At 58.5% G+C, this 16,981-nt stretch overlaps 7 protein-coding genes across 7 annotated transcripts; 5 read left to right on the top strand and 2 right to left on the bottom strand.

The window, feature by feature from the left end:
* Positions 1-905: 905 nt before the first annotated feature.
* Positions 906-2,239, top strand: THITE_2141725 (uncharacterized protein; the record flags this gene model as incomplete). The annotated part of the gene is made up of 4 exons (XM_003649948.1): positions 906-1,023; positions 1,092-1,493; positions 1,569-1,627; positions 1,709-2,239. The coding sequence occupies 4 exons, from the start codon at positions 906-908 to the stop codon at positions 2,237-2,239; spliced, it is 1,110 nt and encodes a 369-aa protein (XP_003649996.1).
* A 284-nt stretch (positions 2,240-2,523) lies between these two features.
* THITE_2109194 (uncharacterized protein) lies at positions 2,524-4,557 on the bottom strand. The gene is made up of 2 exons (XM_003649947.1): positions 4,235-4,557; positions 2,524-4,012 (listed from the first exon to the last, which is right to left on the bottom strand). The coding sequence occupies exons 1-2, from the start codon at positions 4,319-4,321 to the stop codon at positions 2,714-2,716; spliced, it is 1,386 nt and encodes a 461-aa protein (XP_003649995.1). The 5' UTR covers positions 4,322-4,557; the 3' UTR covers positions 2,524-2,713.
* A 1,306-nt stretch (positions 4,558-5,863) lies between these two features.
* Positions 5,864-8,457, top strand: THITE_2109191 (uncharacterized protein). Its single transcript, XM_003649946.1, has 4 exons — positions 5,864-6,155; positions 6,233-6,621; positions 6,714-7,566; positions 7,643-8,457. The coding sequence occupies exons 1-4, from the start codon at positions 6,096-6,098 to the stop codon at positions 8,159-8,161; spliced, it is 1,821 nt and encodes a 606-aa protein (XP_003649994.1). The 5' UTR covers positions 5,864-6,095; the 3' UTR covers positions 8,162-8,457.
* Positions 8,458-8,490: 33 nt separating this feature from the next.
* On the bottom strand, positions 8,491-9,597 carry THITE_2024607 (uncharacterized protein; the record flags this gene model as incomplete). Its single annotated transcript, XM_003649945.1, has 1 exon — positions 8,491-9,597. A coding segment is annotated over one exon (1,107 nt), but the record flags the coding sequence as incomplete, so codon positions are not given.
* A 2,609-nt stretch (positions 9,598-12,206) lies between these two features.
* On the top strand, positions 12,207-13,716 carry THITE_2109188 (uncharacterized protein). The gene is made up of 2 exons (XM_003649944.1): positions 12,207-12,614; positions 12,704-13,716. Exons 1-2 carry the CDS (start codon positions 12,398-12,400, stop codon positions 13,405-13,407), a joined length of 921 nt encoding a protein of 306 aa, XP_003649992.1. The 5' UTR covers positions 12,207-12,397; the 3' UTR covers positions 13,408-13,716.
* A 916-nt stretch (positions 13,717-14,632) lies between these two features.
* THITE_2015701 (uncharacterized protein) lies at positions 14,633-15,157 on the top strand (the record flags this gene model as incomplete). Its single annotated transcript, XM_003649943.1, has 2 exons — positions 14,633-14,980; positions 15,032-15,157. Coding segments are annotated over 2 exons (474 nt in total), but the record flags the coding sequence as incomplete, so codon positions are not given.
* A 673-nt stretch (positions 15,158-15,830) lies between these two features.
* On the top strand, positions 15,831-16,967 carry THITE_2109186 (uncharacterized protein). The gene is made up of 3 exons (XM_003649942.1): positions 15,831-16,188; positions 16,335-16,449; positions 16,518-16,967. The coding sequence occupies exons 1-3, from the start codon at positions 16,000-16,002 to the stop codon at positions 16,709-16,711; spliced, it is 498 nt and encodes a 165-aa protein (XP_003649990.1). The 5' UTR covers positions 15,831-15,999; the 3' UTR covers positions 16,712-16,967.
* Positions 16,968-16,981: the final 14 nt, after the last annotated feature.

Raw genomic sequence — 16,981 nt, 5'->3', positions numbered from 1 at the left:
TCATTGTCCGTGAGACGGTTCATCAATATCCACAATAAGGAATCAATCCGCCGTGGTGAAGTTCGTTAGAACCTTCCTGACCTGACTGCCGGGTGCGTTGGTTCGCCTATTCCCGGTGATACTTGCCGCTTACAGCAGGTATCGTACGGTTTGTTTCATGATCGACTGACGACTTCCAGGTTGAGTGGATACAGCAACATCCGTCAACTGACTGCATTGCGCTTGGCGTGTTTCTGATCTCCGTACGGGGTGGCCGTTGCATCATCTTCTCCGAGAACCCCCTTAGATGTCTCCTACCTTGTATATGCTCAGCCCCTGCTGCTCGCCGGCTGATCCGCCCGCTCATGATAAACATAAGGGCGATCCCACAGCATGGCTCCTATTCCCGCTCACCAGCCCTGGAATCTGGCGCCTCCAGGAGCGCGTTTCCGAGTGGCGTGGATCCTTCCCTTAAGGGGAACCAACTTGCATCAGTCTCAGGGGGCGCTTCCCGGCGACCGCGCAAGCGGCATGAAGAGAAGGTAAGGACTCCTCAACTCCGTCGCTCTGCGTGCCTGTCCAAGTAGCGTCCCTTTCGTCTCGCTCAGAAGGAAAAGACGAAACAAAACTCCACCACGATGCGACGAGCGCTGTTGGAGGTTGGAAGTAATGGAAGTCACAGCGAAGTAACGCTGCGTCATCACCCATCGCTAGTCAGGTGTATTTATCTCAACGTATTCAACCAAGCCGTGTTTTCTTTCCGTTGCTTAGCTTCCACACAGCTGCTGGACCCAGCCTGACTTTGGTTGCTTCACTTCTCTCATTCTCTGGGCCGGGCCCCGTCATCACTGTTCTCCCACGCAACTCATTGAAAATAATACTTCCGCAACGAGAGAACCTCCAAGCGCACTACCTACAGCACAACAATGTTGAGCTACGACGTGTTCCTGGTCTTGTCGGCAATACTGGCCTTGGCCAGCGGCCATGCCCAGCTTATCAACATCCAAGGCGAGCCAGGATCTCCAGCCAGTGTTGGATTCAAAGGTACTATAACTACGAAATACGAAAACTTAAGTGTCCACTGAACCCTGTTTCTAATGCCTGCTACTTAGTGGACTTGGCCCTTGCCCGCAACTGCACCTCCATCAGTCCTTGCCAGCAGGATGCCACTATCATCCGAGACGCCGAGATCGAAGCAAACATTGTCAATGAGTGCGGCAGGACCGAGTTGTCTGGCAACATCGACATCGGCGAGAACACGGAGAATGCGCTGGCTGCGGGCCAGGTCACGCAAGTGAAGTCGGGCACCAAGTTGAAGGTCACTGTCCACCAGGTCAACGCCGACGGCGCCGGCCCGTTCTTCTGCGACCTCGAGGAGACGGGCAACACGGGCAAGTTCACAACGAACCTGACAGTGGAGAACAACGTCCCTGGGGTCAACGGCTTCTCCCAGGACAAGACGAAGGACTTCGTCATGACGGTCGTAATGCCGCAGAGCTTCAAGTGCATCGGTGGTAAGTGCTCCTGCATTCCGGAGCACCAGCGCCACAGCAGCATCATTCCCAAGTCTCGACTGACACACACAACAGCGTCTACGGGCAATGTCTGTACCGTTCGGTGCCGTAACAATGCCTTGGCGGGTCCTTTCGTAAGCCGAGCTCCCTTTTTCCCCTCCCGACGATTTCAACCATCCCAGACGCCAACTTCCTAACTAACGGACATCAAACAGGGAGGCTGCTTCGCCGTCCAGCAGGTGGACACGGAACCGCACGTCAACACGCCGCAGAACATCGACACGCAGCAGTCGCTCGACGCGGTGCTGAAGCAGGTGCAGCAGAACAACAAGGACCTGCCGGCGGCCATCGCGGCCAACCAGGCCGACGGCCTCGCCGAGAACCAGCGGGCGGCCGCGATCGTCAGCGCCCTCCTGGCCGAGAGCGTCGTGTCCAAGCCGGCTCCGACCCAGACGCCCGCCGTCGACCTGTCAGGCGGTCAGGCTGGTGGTGCTGGGGCCGCCTCTTCCACGGCCACGGCGGCTGCTACGACAGCTACGACAATTACGATCGGCTCCGCCGCAACACAGACGGCAAAGACTGGCAAGGGCGCGAGCAGGGGCGGAAAGGGCGGGAATAACGGCAGGGCTACCGCCGATGTCGACTCCATTGTCAGTCGCAACGGTGGTCAGGTGAACAGTGTCAATGGGGCGCAAGGGCTGAGGGTTTTGCGGTGGGCGAAGCGCAGCTCAGGAGGTGCTGAATAGATAGGGGTTGCGCGTTGACCGCGGGCTTGTATGTCATCAACTCAATGAAAAGCAGAGCACTCAACTAAGGAAGTGGTGGCAGGTTGCCGGCGGGGTTTGATGAGCGTTTGCCCTTATCCCCCAGTCTACACTTTAGTGTAACTGCAAAACGGTTCGAGGAACATGGACGATGAAATGCATTCATTTTGTAGCCACCTTCTAGAAGCCAGCTAGATATCCCCACTTAGCTAGCATCCCTCTGCTACTCTGGGACTCGTTCAAGACCCGTGGATAACCTCAGGCCCGCGAAAATGCTCACGATGTTTGAACCATGGTAATGTGGTATTGCTATCCTACAATCACAAGAGTGGTATCTGTTTGAACGCCAAGCGATGCGACTATGATACAAAAGATAAAAACATGCTGCGACGAGAGTGGCGAGCGACCGTCCGTAGGTGTCTTCCCATACACTGAGTAGTTCGCTGTCGGCCCTGATTACTTCCGCTCCTTATACGCAGGACTCGACAGTTCCGGATAGATGGGCAGTTTCCACTGCCCCTTATCGTCCGACCCGAACCTGGCCAGGAGCTTGTCGATCCGAAGCACGCCGATCAACAGCCAGAACATCCACTGGTAGAAGGTGATGACCCAGCCGCTCTTTGGGATGGCGTACCGGACGATCGTCCTGACCGGCATGTCCTGCACGTGCGTGACGAGGGGCCTCAGCGTCGTCTCGTACGCGGCCAGCGCGTCGGGGATGGCGTCCCACGGGTTGGCGGCGCCGCCGCCGCCCGCCGAGTGCGCCCGGCTGCAGGCCCGCGCGATCTCCCCGGCGAGCACGTAGGCGCCCGCGAGCGCCAGCGAGGTGCCGAAGCCGGTCAGGGGGCACGGGCAGAAGGCCGAATCGCCGAGCAGCACCACCCTGCCCTCGGACCAGCTGTCCAGCCGGACCTGCACCAGTTCCTGCGTGTAAAAGTCCTGCTCGGCCTCGGCGGAGTGCAGCATGCCGTCGAGGTAGCGCTCCATGTTCCACGACTGGTGCATGTCGTGGCGGAACAGGTTGGCCCAGGCCTCCTTCTGCTCGGCGACGGTGCCGTGCCGGATCGCCTCGAACAGCCGCTCGTCGTCGCCGGCGTAGCCGAGGGCCACGCGCAGGCAGTCGGGCCGGTCGCGCCGCGTCATGACGGTCCGGCGCCCGGGGAGGTGGTAGTACGTCGCGTCGGCGGTGTCGCCGTCGCGCGGGGGGACGCTGAATAGCGCGAACCACGCGCCGACGTGCAGGAGGTTCTCCTTGCGGCCGTCGGTGAACATGCGCCGGCGCGTGCGCGACCCGACGCCGTCGCACCCGACGAGCAAGTCATACTCGCCCTCGCTCCCGTCGTCGAAGCGCACCCTCACGGGGCCCTTCCGCTTCTGCTCCGCCTCCAGCGGCTGCGCGATCTCCTCCACCGTCTTCCCAAACACGTATCTCACGCCGTCCAGCCCGACGGTCGCCTCGTACAGCACCCTGCACAGATCGCCGCGCATAATCTCCCACTCGGCCGAGAAGGTCTGCGCGCCTTTACCCGTCTTGTTGCTCGCCATGTAGGCGACGGTGCGGCCGCGGCGGTCCATGTAGCGCAGGCCGGGCTCGTTGACGACGATGGCGCGCACCTGGGGCTCCAGGCCGGTCACGCGCATCGCGTCGATGCCTTGCCCGCGCAGGTCGATCTGCTGGCCCGTCGTGCGCAGCGTCGGGTGGCGCTCGACGATTGTGATGTCGCATTTGAGCGGGGGAGGGAGGCGGGTGAGGTGCTGTGGTTTTTGCGAGCATGGTGGTGCGGTTGGGTTAGCTTGGGTTTGTTGCAATAAGGTTTTTTTGGTGTAGTGTAAGTTGTTCCCGGGGTTGGAAGCTCGGGAATTGGGGATCATTTCGGAGATTGGGGAAATGGGCGGGCCAAGCCGGACTCGGACTCGGACTCGGACTCGGACTCGGACCCGGACCCGGACATGTGGGGTAACTCTGCTTGGACTTACCAAAGCGAGGGCAGGGCCGGCAATGCCCGCGCCGGAGATAAGAACGCGGAGGGGGGGCGGGGCAGGAGTGCTAGCGTTGGAAGCCATGGCACATGCTTGTGGAACCAAAGAAAGCGGCTTGGCACGGTTGGGTGTATGTTCGGTACCTTAGGTAGTGTAGGAGGTACAGGAAGGTATTCCGTACGTCTGCTGGTGTGGGTGAGTGTTCACGATGGCGGCGAGGAGGGTCGACAGGAACGTCGAGACAGGATGAAGGCTTAAGTATTCCGTACAACAACGAGGACCGGAGAACTCGGTGGCTGCCAGCCCCGATCACCGATCACCGAGTCCTGGATCTGCAACGGCTGGGCAGCGCCGCACACGCACGAAATGCGTAAGTTAACTGCTTGGCGCGCCAACTGCTCATTTCGCAACAACAGACCGTCGTTTGTTCCAATGGACGAAGTGGCGAGCCTTGGCATCGCGGCCGAAGGATCTGATTACGGAACTAATTTAGATTGGAATAAGGTGCGGAACACGGAGTATTCTCGTTACACTTGTGTAACCTGAGCTGACCAGCATCTCGGACTGGACAGAGACACGCTGCCCTTCGTCACTCAGTGGGGCGTGCTGCTCAGTGGGGGTGTGCCCAGGGGAAACGGGAAGTTTGACCCTGCACACCGTGCCCTGTCTGACTCATTTTTTTCAACACGCAGGATGCAGCGTCATCCGCAAATTCCCGTCCCCGGCCATCGACAGCAATCCACGAAAACACTGGCCCTTGAATCATGCCACCTCAGACCGCCGCCGCAATCACTTTCACAACAATTCTGCTTGCAGTTACGCAGCCTCTCGGCCCGGGCGGGGGCCTTCCGGCCCGAAGGCGCCCGAAATTGAGATAGGTGCTAGACGGAAAACCGACTCGGCGGATCGACGAGACTAGTGTAGTCACTGTTGTCGCCGATCATGTATGAGGTGTACACGACAGTGATGCAATTCTTGAGTTAGAGGAGTTGCCTGCCCTAGCCCTCTGAAAGCAATGCCTTCACCACGAAGTCCAGTGGAAGAAAACATTGGATGTTTCTTGAAGCCGCAACCTCGTCCAAACAGAGCCCCGGGCCCCTCGACAACGGCACTGACCTTCACCTGGCAGGGGCAAAAAGCCATGTGGCCCAGTTACCTAAGGTACTTCTCAAGGCAGGCAGTCACTGCCATTCTCCCAGCAGTGCGCACACATCAGCCGCACCACCTTCCACTTCCAGGCAGGGGGGCCCGGGGGTTCAATCCTTACTGGATCAGGTTGATCATCCATCAGCAGCCCTCGCCTTGGCATTTATGTTCCGACACTTGGTTGTCCACGCAATCAACCAGGGCCGACGTCACCAGACCTTCTGCTTGTTGAATGCAACCTGTATTCGTCACTACCTATGCTTTCCGCGACACAACAATAGGCGACCAGCCCTGGACAGCAGTAAAGCTTCAATTGCTGGTATGCATTCCGTACAATACATACAGGTAAGGTAGCATGCTAATAATAGCGCACATTCTGTTCCGTTCGTCGCTGAGACGCTTGGCCACTGGCGGCGTCATAGCCGCTGGCCACTTGGGTCGGGCCTTCCGACTGTTTTCGGAATCCTTTTGGCCAGCCAAACATTCCATGCTGGAGCAAGGCGGGGGCGCCCGCGCCTTTCCTGACATGATCAACTTTCAGGTTCCACCGACATCAAAGCTTCCCCGCTTCTTCATCGCATGTGGGGCCAACACCTCCTTCTCCGTTTGTTCACCTTTTGCTTGAGCCATCCTGCGAATCTCAACGCCTGCGCCTCAGAGTACCTTTGTTACGGGCTTCTGTTGACGGGTACTACGGATTACATTGCACGCCATGCCGCCCCCAGGATTAGAGATTCTACCAACGGAACTGTTCATCTGTGTAATCGAGAAGGTCAGTTTATCTATCCGATACTTCGGGCCCCTTGTCCCTTGTAGTGGGAGGTAATTGACAACATACATATTCAATAGTTGAGCAAAGCGGATCTAAAAGCGCTCTCTCTGGTCTGCAAACGCTGCCATACGCTTGTTGTCCAGGCGCTTTGGGAGTCTGTCTCCATTGAACCCCCCGAGTACAGCCTCCACCAAATCAAAGCCGAAGCCATACCGCAGGCCCGTCTCCAACTTGCCCGGCAGCTCCACTTTCGCGCCGACTTCTTGCGTTTCACGGACAGACGATGCCCTCATGAGGCTACAGATTCGTCGGGGGGCGAGTTTGAGAACGAATCGAGCTCTGGCGATTCTGAGGCTGAGGAGGAAGATCGCGAACAGTGGGTTGGGTTGCCCCGCTTCCATCAGCTGGCCCGGAAGACCGAGTCGGTGGTCAAGCGGCTCCGGCCCGGCCAGCTACACAGCTTCAGGTATGTACATGTGCCCCGTTCCGCTGCCCAGCTGCTGAGTCATGGGCTCCGCTGACTGGAAGGACCTGATTACCTCCCGCACCTCCCTATAGCTGGGATTTGGGCACCTGCGTCCCGTCCGAGGTTTTAGGACCCCCTGGAGCGGTGCCGCTCAACCATCCCATGCTGCAATCTTTGGCCCTGACAACCAACCCATACTGCAGGGATAATCGCCATCCAGAGTGTGAAATCGACTTGTCGGCGCTGCGCCGGCTTCATAGCCTCCGTTGGAAAGCCCCCGGAGCCCACCACCTTAACACCTTGTCCAGTGCGATTGAAAACAACTCAGGGCGGTTGCAAGATCTTGAGTTAGATTTTGTCAATCACCTGGATTTTGTGACTGACATGGCACCTTGGCTACATCGCAGCGAAGCCGAGGGTGATTTTGGGGTAGCAGAGACTTGGTGTGCCAACAAACTCTTTGGTCTTTCGAGGCAATCTCCGCAGCCCCTCTTCCCAGCGATCCGTACATTGTCTCTCTCACAAGTGCCCGTTGTGGGGGCCATGGCACCAGCGATCAACTTCATGACTCTCAGGACCCTCATCCTGCGGGAATGTCCAGGTTGGCCTGAGTTTCTCGCGCATGTCACGGATCTCGGCCTTCCTGTCAGGCTCAAAAAGCTCGAGATTCAAGACCACCGCTGGCAAAAAGACCTCGTCGGTCTCTCGGCGATGGAAGGGTTCCTCGGCGCCTTCCAGGGCTTGGAGGAGCTCTTCGTCACACAGAAGCGCTTGCTGGATCCTCAACGCCTTTTGAACAGTGCCCTCCATCACCGTGCAACTCTCAAGAGATTCATCCACCCTGTTCCGGATGCACTCGACGACATTCCAGACGATTGCTGGTTTTATTTCTTTGGAAGCTGCGATCTCGAGTTCATTGGCCGGCATTGCCACCCGGAGCTGCTGGTACGTATTAACTGACACTTGAGAGTGTTCCAGACCCCAGCGTGGGATCATGCTGATTACCACGACCGATGTTAAGAGACCTATATTGCGGCCTTTCATGTCGAAGGATTCGTTGAAAGTGCTCCACATCCGCCAACCCCCTTTCAGTCTTTACGACGGATACGTCTCCTGGGCCTTCAAGGACACCGCAAGACTCAGCTTTCGCGATCCAGATAGTGATGATGGGGCAGATCAGGACGTCAACAGGGACGTCAACGGGGATGACGACGAGGATGACGGCCGCCTTCGTTCCTGGCTCCGGCCCCAATTCATCGAGTTCGCTGAGTGGGCATTTGGGCCGCAAGGGATCGGCTCGCTCCAGTTCCTGGCGTTTGGGAAGTTCGCCCATGGCGGCCGCCTGCCGTTCGGGTGGCGGTTGAGATCGGCCTCGTTTATCCTTGCCAGAGGCAGAGGCGATGGGGCGGGCAGTGCTTTCCGAGTTTTGAGTGAACGTGGCCCAGAAGCTCGAGCTATGCTCGAAAAGTATCGAGACGCCCTGGAGGCCTGCCCGATGGATGAACTGTTGCACCCTTCAATGCGGGACTCTGATATATGAACATCTAGCTCAGGTACGTCCAAACTAGGTGGCTTCGACGTTACTTGTCTCTCCCTTGCCTCGTCGTAACTCGTTTCCCCTACTCGCCACAGTTCTAAAGTGTACATCCTCCACGCAGACATACGCCCCTCCCCCTATTGCCCCGCCCAAGTTTTCTTTCCTTACCCCCGCCGTCTGCGCTTCTTCGACGTGCCATTCGCGTCCACGCCCTGAGGACGCTTGTCGCCCCCGCTTTCACCCCCCTCGACCGCCACCGGCACGGGCGGCTGCGGAAACCCGCGCTTCGAGTCCGGCACGGCCAGCCCCGGCCCGTCGGCGGCGGGCTCCTCGTCGGCGTACCGGCCCGTCGCCAGCAGCAGGCGGCTTTTGTCGACCTTGGACGCGGGCGGGCGCTCCCAGCGGAGCACGGGGCGCCCCGCCGCGATCCGGTCCGCCCGGAGACCGTGGGCCGTGATCAGGTTACGCTCGGTGACGGCGCCAGAGCTGTCGTCGACGTGAGTGACCACGTCCCGCGGCGGGACGGGCGGCGGCGGCAGGTGGAGGTGCTTGGGCGCCTGGGTGTAGTGCGTCAGCGGCGGCGCGGCCCGGCGGCGCGCGGCCCAGGCGGTCACCTCGGCGTGGAAGACGGCGGGCGGGTGGTCGAGCACGGCGTGGTTGGCGGCGGCCGCGCTCGTCCACTTGTCGACGTCGAGGACGTCCGCCTCGTCGACTTGGTCCAGGTAGTATTGGGAGTAGCGAGGGTCGCGGGTGACGAGGTAGTAGGCGAGGATCACGACGCCCTTGACGTCGTCTCGACCCGGCATCTCCCCCCTGTACCCCCGTCCGTGATCGCCATGGCCGATACCGTTCGCGTAGCCGAAATCGATCAGCACGAGGGAGCCGGTGTCGGGGTCGATGAGGAGATTCCGGTCGGCGATGTCCTGGTGCATGATCCCGTACTCGAGGTTCAGCTCGTCGACGATGGCCATCAGCTCGCGTAGCCACCGCAGCTTGAACTGCCGCGACGGGTCCCACCGATCCAGGGACGGACTGGCGACGTAGCGCATGGTGAAGCCGACGACGCCAAGGCCGCTGATCTCTTCGAGGACGAGAGCTTCCAGGGTCAGGAAGTGGGGATGCCCGGCCGGGAGCTGCGACAAGATCTGGATCTCGCCCCAGACGCCGCCGTAGAGGCATGCTTCGCCGCGGTACTTGAACACCATCGTCCTGTCGTCCAGCAAACAGACAACCTTGTCTGCGCTGCCCCCTCTGAAGCGCTCGGTGACGGCCAGCTGCGAGCGCAGAAGCGTGGCGACGGGCCGTCGCAGCTGGTACTCGGCAACGGAGGGGTAGTACGTGGACCAGGCCGGGGAGAGGGCAGGGTCCGTTGAGGTCCGCACGACCTTTCCTGACGCGTCCAGGTCGATGGCTACCACGTCGGCCGGCAGCTCGTCCATGAGCGGGCGCACGAGCCGGCAAAGGGCGGCGAAGGAAGCATCTTCCCAATCCGGATCGTCCTGTTCCATCTTGGAAATAATGGCTTGCACGTCTTCTGGTCCCAGACCGCCATCCTTATACTGCGACCAGACGTCCGGAACCAGGTGCGTGACCGTCAGGGCGCGAAAGGAGTCAAGGTCAAACAGACCGCGCATGGGAAAGCTCTCGCCATGTCCATCTTTGGTGCCATCGTCGCGGACGAGGAGAGAGTCTCCCATGGAGACGAAGCCATGCCTGTCTAGGCGCGCATTTCTGGTGGGATTCATGTCGCCGGTGGGGTGATGGTTCCGTGGGACGGGGGAAATATGAAACTATGCGGTGCCAACGATGCGCTGGCGAGTCGTTTTGAGTTGGTAAAGTTGTGCAGCGATGACTGGTGAGGTGGGTTCGGCTCGGACAGCATGGAAGAGTTCCCGGAAAAGCTCTGGGGGATGTTTGGACTTTTTAGATTTAGTGGTATCAAAGTGCCTAGACGGGTTCTTTCGCATGCTCGGCTATTCTTTGCACCGCCACTCAGCAATAGGTGACAAGGGTTTTGAGAGGGAAACAGAGAAGTGACAAAGAACTTGCGGGCCTGGGCAGTCTGGCACATGCCTCTTTGTTGACAGTTGAGACAAAGTTGCCCGCCGGAAACGGCCTGAGCCCCTGAGCCTGCGGTGGAACGACTCCAAGCAGGTCCCGTCGCTTTCAGCTCCGTTTGCAGATTTCCGTCTGCAATTGAATGAGTCACACAACGCCACAGCTCCTGATTATCACACTTGTCTAAAGATACAGCTCACTTGTGATGAAGAACTATGAGAGCCCACAGCAAGGGATTCTGACAATTGCAGCGATGGTCGTCCGTCCGGGTCTGGCTTTTGGCGCACGTCCAGGACCTCCTTCTCCGCCGCCAGGTTGTTTCCACCTCGCTTCCGTCAGTCAGATCAACATATGCCTGGGTGCACGGGCAACGGGCAACTGGACAAATCGGCTGCATTGAGTGCACCGGAGTTCGCCGAGACACATTCGCTCCCAAGGGCTTTGCCGGTGGTGGCTTCGGCGCCACCAGTTTTCGGTAAGCCCCAGGTGTTTCACCGGCAACATAGAACGACGCAGCGGTGCGATGGAGTGAAAGGCTCACGGCCCCTGAAGCAGGATCAACTCGTTACATCTTGACGAACCGCTGGGATCCGCACAACACCTCGCTGAGACGCGCTTGGATCCGGTTCTTGGGCCAGGAGCCTTGCAATGAGGACAAGCTAGCAGCTTGCCTCTGTCGAAAAGGTTAAGTACCAGCTTAACCGCCCGATGACTGCTTTCCCAATCGAGAGTTCCCTTTCTCTATCTTGATAGCAACAATCGCACCCTTCAAATTAACACACGAGCCCTTTACGCCAGACTCAACGGAGAAGCCAACAGTTATCCCGTCCGCCTCGGCATCATGCCTACCGTTATCAACCTTCGCGACCTCATGTCTGAACAAGGCCGTTGGCTTCGAGTCAATGGCCCGGATGGCTGCACCTGCGGCCGCTACGTCTTTTACCTCGAGTGCGGCCACCTGGCTCGCGCGCCCCTGCTCTTCGTCTGCAGTGGCACCATCAGCGAAACAACCGGGCAGGTGCGGCTGTGCTATTATCCGGCCCGCTTGATCCACGTTTACGACATTGTCATCCAAGGTCGCTGCAGCCATTGCCGATCCTGTGAGCCCTTTGCTTCTCGTGTTACAATTCTCTTTCCCGGACACGCTGTTACTGACATGTGAGTGCCTTTATCACAGATGCTTCCTAGTCGGATGTCGACTAGATGCCGAGCACTGCATTGCTTGCACGCGCTGCCGCGGGACGGTGGTGGCGTGCATGATGTGTTACGGTACTGAGGCGTCGGAGGGCGTTGGGCGATGGGGGACGGGAAGGAACGTGAGGCCGATGGATGTTCAGCGGATGTGTGTCTGTGGACGCAGAGCATAGCGCGAAGCGATCGGAGTTGGGTTGGGTTTTGGAATGTGTTGAGACTGCTGGTGGCCAAGACAGGGTTTGCCACCAAGTTAGATGCGGAATCCAGCAGGTCCTGGATACGTTACGACTGGCGTGCTTTCATCGTGACTTGACGCAGACGGCGAACTTGAGCTGGGGGGTTGATCCGCATGGCGTAGCCAAGCGAGGCAGGGCAGGACCAGTTGAACACGACGAATACACTAGTCTGATGGATAGTACAGCCCATGAGCTGAGCCAGTGACTTTCGTATGCAGGTTTGCTTTTATTCCTGCTCGCCGCGACCTGGCCCATCCATGGGTAGCGTTGCTCCTCCTCGAGAGACCTCGGAAGTCCGGAATGCTAATGGACGCAACCCAACTGCCAGGTCCGCGGATGACACGACGGCACGGCCCCCACGGCAGTTCCAGGATCAAGTTACCTTAACTACCGTACCGAGCCGAGGACGTGCGGGGCTGCTCTCTAGAGAGCTCGGCTGTTTGGGGTAGAGAGACGGTGCATGACCGACCCCACATTCGCCACGAGTAACGGTTGGGTGCCAACACAAGGCACTGGCACGGGGATAACTCCAGGGATTATCATGTGACGGATGTCGTAGCAGAAGAAGCAGTGCAGCTATATATTGCACTGTTTAATCGGTTGCGGGGAAGCTCCAGGGCAGCCCCGAGCCATTGAGGTCCGTTTTAACTACAGGAAACTCCAAAGGACGAGGCACATGTTACAAGCCTCGCCGAATACATCATTTAATATCTCAACTTCTTACTGACTCCCTACATCTCCAGTTCCCATCATGACCTCCGCACAGCCCCCTCAAGACGGCAACGGCGAGGGCGTGGTCAACCTCTTCGCCGGCACCGAAGGAATCTACAACCTGCCGCACCACGCCAAAGAGATCGAGCGACTACGGAACCAGCACGCCTTCCTCCTCTCGGCAACTGGCGGTGCCATGCTGCTGGCACCTATCAAGCAGCGAAGCGTCAAGGTGCTCGACTGTGGTGCGGCTGACGGTAAGGCGAAACCTGAATTGGATGGAGTTCTTTCGCGCGTCCCTTCTTTAGGTAGATATCTATATCTCTGACCGCGAGCCCACCCACAGGAACATGGCTGCTGGACCTGGCGCGGCGCCACCCGCAGCACGACTGGTCGCTGCACGGCGTGGACATCGGCGGCGCGCTCTTCCCGCCCAAGACGGGCCCGCACGCGGCGCTCGACCTGCGCGAGTTCGACATCCGGTCCGCCGCGCCGCCCGACCCGTCGTGGACGGGCAGCTTCGACCTCGTGCACCAGCGGCTCCTGATCTGGGGCCTGCAGGCCCCCGACTGGCCGGTCGTGGTGCGCAACCACGCGGCCCTGCTCAAGCCCGGCGGCTGGATCCAGCTCGCCGAGGTCCAGTGGTTCGACCGCGACCGGCCCCTCGACGACGCCAGGTTCCCCTACATCACCAAGATGTACAAGATGGCGCTGTGGACCAGGACGCACTCCGACATGGACATCTTCGTGGCCGACCGGCTGGAGGACCTGGTGCGGGAGGCCGGATTCGAGAACGTGCAGAGGGCCGAGTTCGATGTCGGGTACGGTCCCCTGGCCAGGGAGGCCGCCTGGCGGGAGAAGTCGGTCGACCTGCAGGTCGACGCCTTCCGGGGCTTCGCGACCAAGCTGCCCAAGGATGGCAGCGGCTTCCCCGGCGTCGCCCGGGACGCGGCCGAATATGCCCGCTTTCTGGACGGCTTGCGCGCCGAGATGCTGGAGCACGGCTTCAAGCCAAAGCTCTTCGTGGTGATAGGGCAGAAGCCGGAGTGAGGACAAGACATGTGTGAAGCGGTGCAGTGTCTGTGAATGCGTGGCCCTTTGTATTCGAGGAACACATCCTCCCAGATTTTCCTGGTTGACCAGCAAGATTCTGATCTCCGGTATCCCGGTAAACTTAAGCATTCGAGGAGGATGTCAAAAAGTGATCAAGGCGAAACTCGTCGATGTAAAGCACTAGGCAAAACTCAGGTCTCTTGTTGCAAGCGACACACTTTCCCAGGGCTCCGAACGAGCGAGCGAATGCAGCCCACCACCGTATGGGCTTCATTGAAACAAGGGCCCTACAAAACCGGCCGTCGGAAGGAAGATGCTACCTAGCTAGGTAGTTAGAGAGTTGCTAGCTCCGTTCGGCCAGAAACATGACTGCCTACTGCAATTGTTCCCGCTGTTGTTTGCCGTCCTGTGTTGTTTTCCCTTGCTTTGCTTTGCCACAGGCACCCGAGTCGCAGAAAATGAATGGTATTTGCCAGAATTCAGTCAGCAATCTTCCAAGCCGACGTTGAATCGTTTCCAGGTTTCCAGAGGCCGTTGTCGCAAGCGGATGTTGCTGTCCGTCGCAAAAATCGCTCTGGTTGGGCTGCTGGTTTGTTCAGCCGACTAGTGGGTGGTGATGATTCGATGGGTGTAGTGTCCGGAGGATACTCACGTTTCGGCAATCACAAACCAAGACAGAATTGGCGTGTTGGATTTCCCCGGGAGTTCCTGCTGCATTCGATTGCGTGCAACCCCATTCCGGAAATTGTGGATGATTCAACTTCTGTTCTGTACTTATAAACTGGGGCGGCTGGTCGACCTTGGCTCCTGGCCCCTGGGTTGACCTTGGCTAGCTGGGTCAGCCTTAACCTGCTAAATAGATAGTTCATCATCTGAATCATCTGAATAACCATTCACAGAGTAAGGCACCTTATTGAACTTTGAACAATAGAGCTGTTATAGTGCTTTCTTTGTCTGTGTTGTGGGTCCCTGTTTTTGTTTTTTTTTTTTTTTTTATGGCCCTCTCCCAGTTCCAACCTCACCTATGGCTGCAACCTGCGCAGGATTCCGGCCCATACCTCACCACCACTTCACACCAATTCACAGCGGTCAATCGACTCCATCAACACAACCTTTTAACCATCGACCTAAATTCTAGCACCATGGCGAAGGTGGATGGCAGCTAACTGGGCAAACTTTATGCTACATATACGCTGACAATGTGTAGTTCACTCGGCTCGTCCTCGACAGCGACGGAGACCTTCTCCTCCGAGTCGGTTTCGAGCGCGCTGGCGAAGAAGCGCTCGAGGTCCAAGTATGCTCCGCCACAATGCGACGCGCCTCCCCGGTCTGGAAAGCCATGCTGTTCGGACCGTGGAAAGAGTCCAAGCCGGCTGAGGGCGACTGGGTTGCGGACCTTCCGGAGGATGACCCATGGCCGATTCTGGTCATTCTCCGAATCATCCACGGCGCCTTCGACGAAGTGCCAGAGGATCTGTCGCTCTCGGAGCTAAGTCGGATACTCGTGTACACCGACAAGTACGACATGGTGCACGTCCTCCGACCGATGGCCCGGAGATGGGTGTATGCCGTCAACCACCCGGAGTCCAGTGAGCGCGGAAGGATCTGGTTCCCTTACCAGCTCGTCTCTCGGGCCGAGCATCTCACCGGACAAGAGCACGTGTTGAGACTGCATGCGGCCTGGGAGCTGGGCTGCGAAGCCGTGGTTGCCGCCGAAGTCACCGACCTCGTGTTCAACCTCTCGGTAGTCGGCGAAGATGTGACTTTCGGCCCCGAGTCGCAGAAGCTCTCGTTTGGCAGTCACTTGGGGCTGTCAGATCTGATCGGTGAGACATTTACGCACGCTTAGTTCTGTATGTACGTGGGCCGCTGACGCGAGACATCAGACCATGTCATGGAACTCCGCGGATCTCTGATCCAAACACTCCTGGATTTCTACCATGAAGAGGTCCAGAGTCGCATGGATCGCAGCACCGGTTGCCGCAACCCTAAGCTCGACGACCCAGAGCGAGACGCAGCTCTCTGCACCGCCGCCATCCTGGGGGGCATATGGCAATATCTTACGGATGCGAACACCCCTTTCCTCCCCGAGAAGGCAGAGCAGTACAGCAGGAGTGCCAACGACCTGATGTGCACGCTGGCCAACATGTTCTGCGGGCTACCTCTCCTCGATGGCCACGACATATGCAGCCCAGGGGTGAGGTACCCGGCCTTCCAGGAGGAGACAAAGAAGGACGAGCGGTGGATGAGGCCACTGCTGCCGCATCACCTGGTACGGTTGGCAGATCGCCGGAAAAAAACGGGGCTTTGACTTGGGTCGCGAGAGGGACTCAGTGGCGGGTGCTATACAGTTGGGGTCAGGTGCCTAGTTCACTGGCGCACCAGCACCAATCACAGTTGCGCGGAGACATTCATCTTAGGCTCTATGTAATGACTAGCTGAAACCGGGAATGAGTGGATATGCTTTTCGGAGTTCCAATTTCCCCGCCGTGATACAACCCAAAGTAGCCTACCACACAGTTTTCTCAAGACTCTCGGACCAACCCTGCCTGGACTTTCGGGCAAGCGCGAGGTGTCAACAATTGGAAAATGGCGAACACTGAGGCAGCGAGCAAGGTGAGCAGTGAGGGCCCTGTGGCGCCGTGGTATGCCGCATACCCCGCTCCCCGGTCGCCGGTGGCCACCATCTCGCGCGACGAAGTCCTCGGCATGCTCAAAGCCACGCCGCTGGGCAAGAGAGACTTTATCTTGATCGATCTGAGGCGGAATGATTTTGAGGTGAGTTGAACTGAGCGTTTCCGGGCGGGCCAGGGGTCGCTCTGTTCGCGAATACTGTGGACTCCAACAAACTCGACTCCAACAAAGAGAACAAACACTTCGTTTTTTTTTCGGCTCACTACCACAGTAGTCTGACATGGACGCAGGGCGGCACAATCCGCGGCTCCATCAACCTACCGGCGCAGAGCCTCTACCCCACGTTGTCGACCGTTTACGCCACGCTGAAGGCGGCAGGCATGCGCAAGGTCATCTTTTACTGCGGTATGTCTCCTTGTCAAGCAAGACACAGTACAGTAACGATTCCGTAGCAAGCCGCTGACTCGCCCCAGGATCGTCGACTGGCCGCGGCAGCAGGGCAACGGGCTGGCTGGCCGACCATCTCGCCAGCGTGGGCGACACGGACATGCAGAGTCTGGCCCTCGCCGGGGGCATCAAAGAGTGGGCGGCCGCGGGAGGCGAGTATGTTGAGTGGATGGACGGCTATGACGCGACGGTGTGGGAGAAGAGCGCTCCTGGATGTTGAGGGTCGCCTGCGGTTTTCGCGATTTTCGTGATTTCTGACTTCAGCGTCCCGTGAAGTGGCCGAGTTTGACATTGATTCAAACAAAGGGCGACACTGTCATGCGTCAATCCGTCAATCAAATGAGCAATCCAAAGACCCGCAGCATATTCCGCTGTGCTGTTATTTGTCCCTAGCTCGAAGTTTTGTCGCCCCATTCTCCGTCGTCTGCTTCGCCTGGAAGTCTCCTGATGCGTGGGGGCTCTGGAATGGAACCTGGAATCCAACCTGGAA

This window comes from Thermothielavioides terrestris, chromosome 1 (genome assembly GCF_000226115.1).
Source record: "Thermothielavioides terrestris NRRL 8126 chromosome 1, complete sequence".
Classification (NCBI taxonomy): domain Eukaryota; kingdom Fungi; phylum Ascomycota; class Sordariomycetes; order Sordariales; family Chaetomiaceae; genus Thermothielavioides; species Thermothielavioides terrestris.
This window is presented reverse-complemented; position numbering and strand designations above follow the sequence as displayed.